At 41.6% G+C, this 1,327-nt stretch overlaps 1 protein-coding gene across 1 annotated transcript in view; it reads left to right on the plus strand.

The window, feature by feature from the left end:
* Positions 1-1,327, plus strand: part of LOC101858645 (ATP-binding cassette sub-family G member 5) — a gene marked incomplete in the record, with an annotated part of 26,717 nt that overhangs the window by 18,728 nt on the left and 6,662 nt on the right. Inside the window, 1 exon segment of the mRNA XM_013084758.2 lies at positions 181-380. Coding sequence (XP_012940212.1) covers positions 181-380 — 200 coding nt within the window.

A 1,327-nucleotide genomic window follows, 5' to 3' on the forward strand; every position in this document is an offset into this window, starting at 1 on the left:
GGGGGGGGGTTACACCTAAGAAACCTTCTTCTCAGCAGATACGTTGATCATCGTCAGACATTGACGTACATTTGTGTACAGTCCACACAATGATGTACCACCAGTAATTTTTATACCCGTGCCCGGAGAAACATTGTTTTTAGCTTGACTGATTAACCCTTTGTCTCTCTCTTCCACCAGCCGCATGAACGTGCACCTGCAGAGAGACCGCGGCTCCTTCATAGGCCGCTTGGCTCACCTGCCTTTCTTCGTCCCCTTTATCCTCATATTTGTGGGCCGCCTGGGAACTAACGAGGGTTCCATACAGGACAGGCTGGGCGTGGTCTACCAAGCTGTACAAACGCCTCCCTACATGGGACTCTTGCACGCTGTCGCCATGTGTGAGCTCATTCACTGATACATTTAGATGGGAAGCTAAAATGTTTTATCCGACTCTTTCACGCAGTAGCTTTGTACGAGTTCATTAACTCATACATTCGGAAGAAAAACGAAAACTTTTTATCCCTCTCTTGCATGTTACGGCTTTGTATGAGTTCATTAAGTGATAATATGATTAGATGAGAAACTAGAATTTAATGTTCTCTTCGTCTCTTGCAAGCTGTAGCTTTTCATGATTTCGTTCACTGATACATTTATCTGTGAAACTAAAATGTTCTATCCATCTCTTATACGCTCGCTATCGCTTTTTGAGATTTCCTTCACTGATATATTTAGATGAGAAACTATAAATGTTCTATCCGTCTCTTATAAGTCATCGCTTTTCCTGAGTTCATTTACTGATATATTTAGATGAAAAACTAAGATGTTCTGTGCATCTCTTGCACGCTGTAGCTTTGTGTTGTGTCCTTGAGAAAGACACCAAACAAGAATTGTCCTCACTTCACCTACGTGGGAGTGGGCACAGGCTGTAAACAGCGAAAGCACTTGTCAGTTTGCTAGTGTCTGAGCTCTTAATAGGCTGCTTGCTATTTTTGCTACCGTGAAGCCGAGAATGTTTCTGAGTGTCCTGATGTCTGATGGGGTAATAAGACAGTCCAGCTTGCTCTAATGGCCGCCGGTTCACGACAACCACCTGTACAAAAGGCCATTTCCCGTTAATCCCTTTGTATTGTGTACATTATGACACTGTGTTAGACACCCACTTGTTTAAGAAGGCCACTTTTCTCCTACACAATTGTTGACCGTTTTAAGCAGTTTTGACTCTAATCATAAAGCGCAGCAGAGCCAGCTGTAGAACATAGACGTTATAATTCACACTATTATCATTTTTAATGTTGCTATTATTATCATTGTTATTTTTTATTATCATTGCTATTATTGTATAAAA

This window comes from Aplysia californica, unplaced genomic scaffold, assembly GCF_000002075.1.
Source record: "Aplysia californica isolate F4 #8 unplaced genomic scaffold, AplCal3.0 scaffold00315, whole genome shotgun sequence".
NCBI classification, from domain to species: Eukaryota; Metazoa; Mollusca; class Gastropoda; order Aplysiida; family Aplysiidae; genus Aplysia; species Aplysia californica.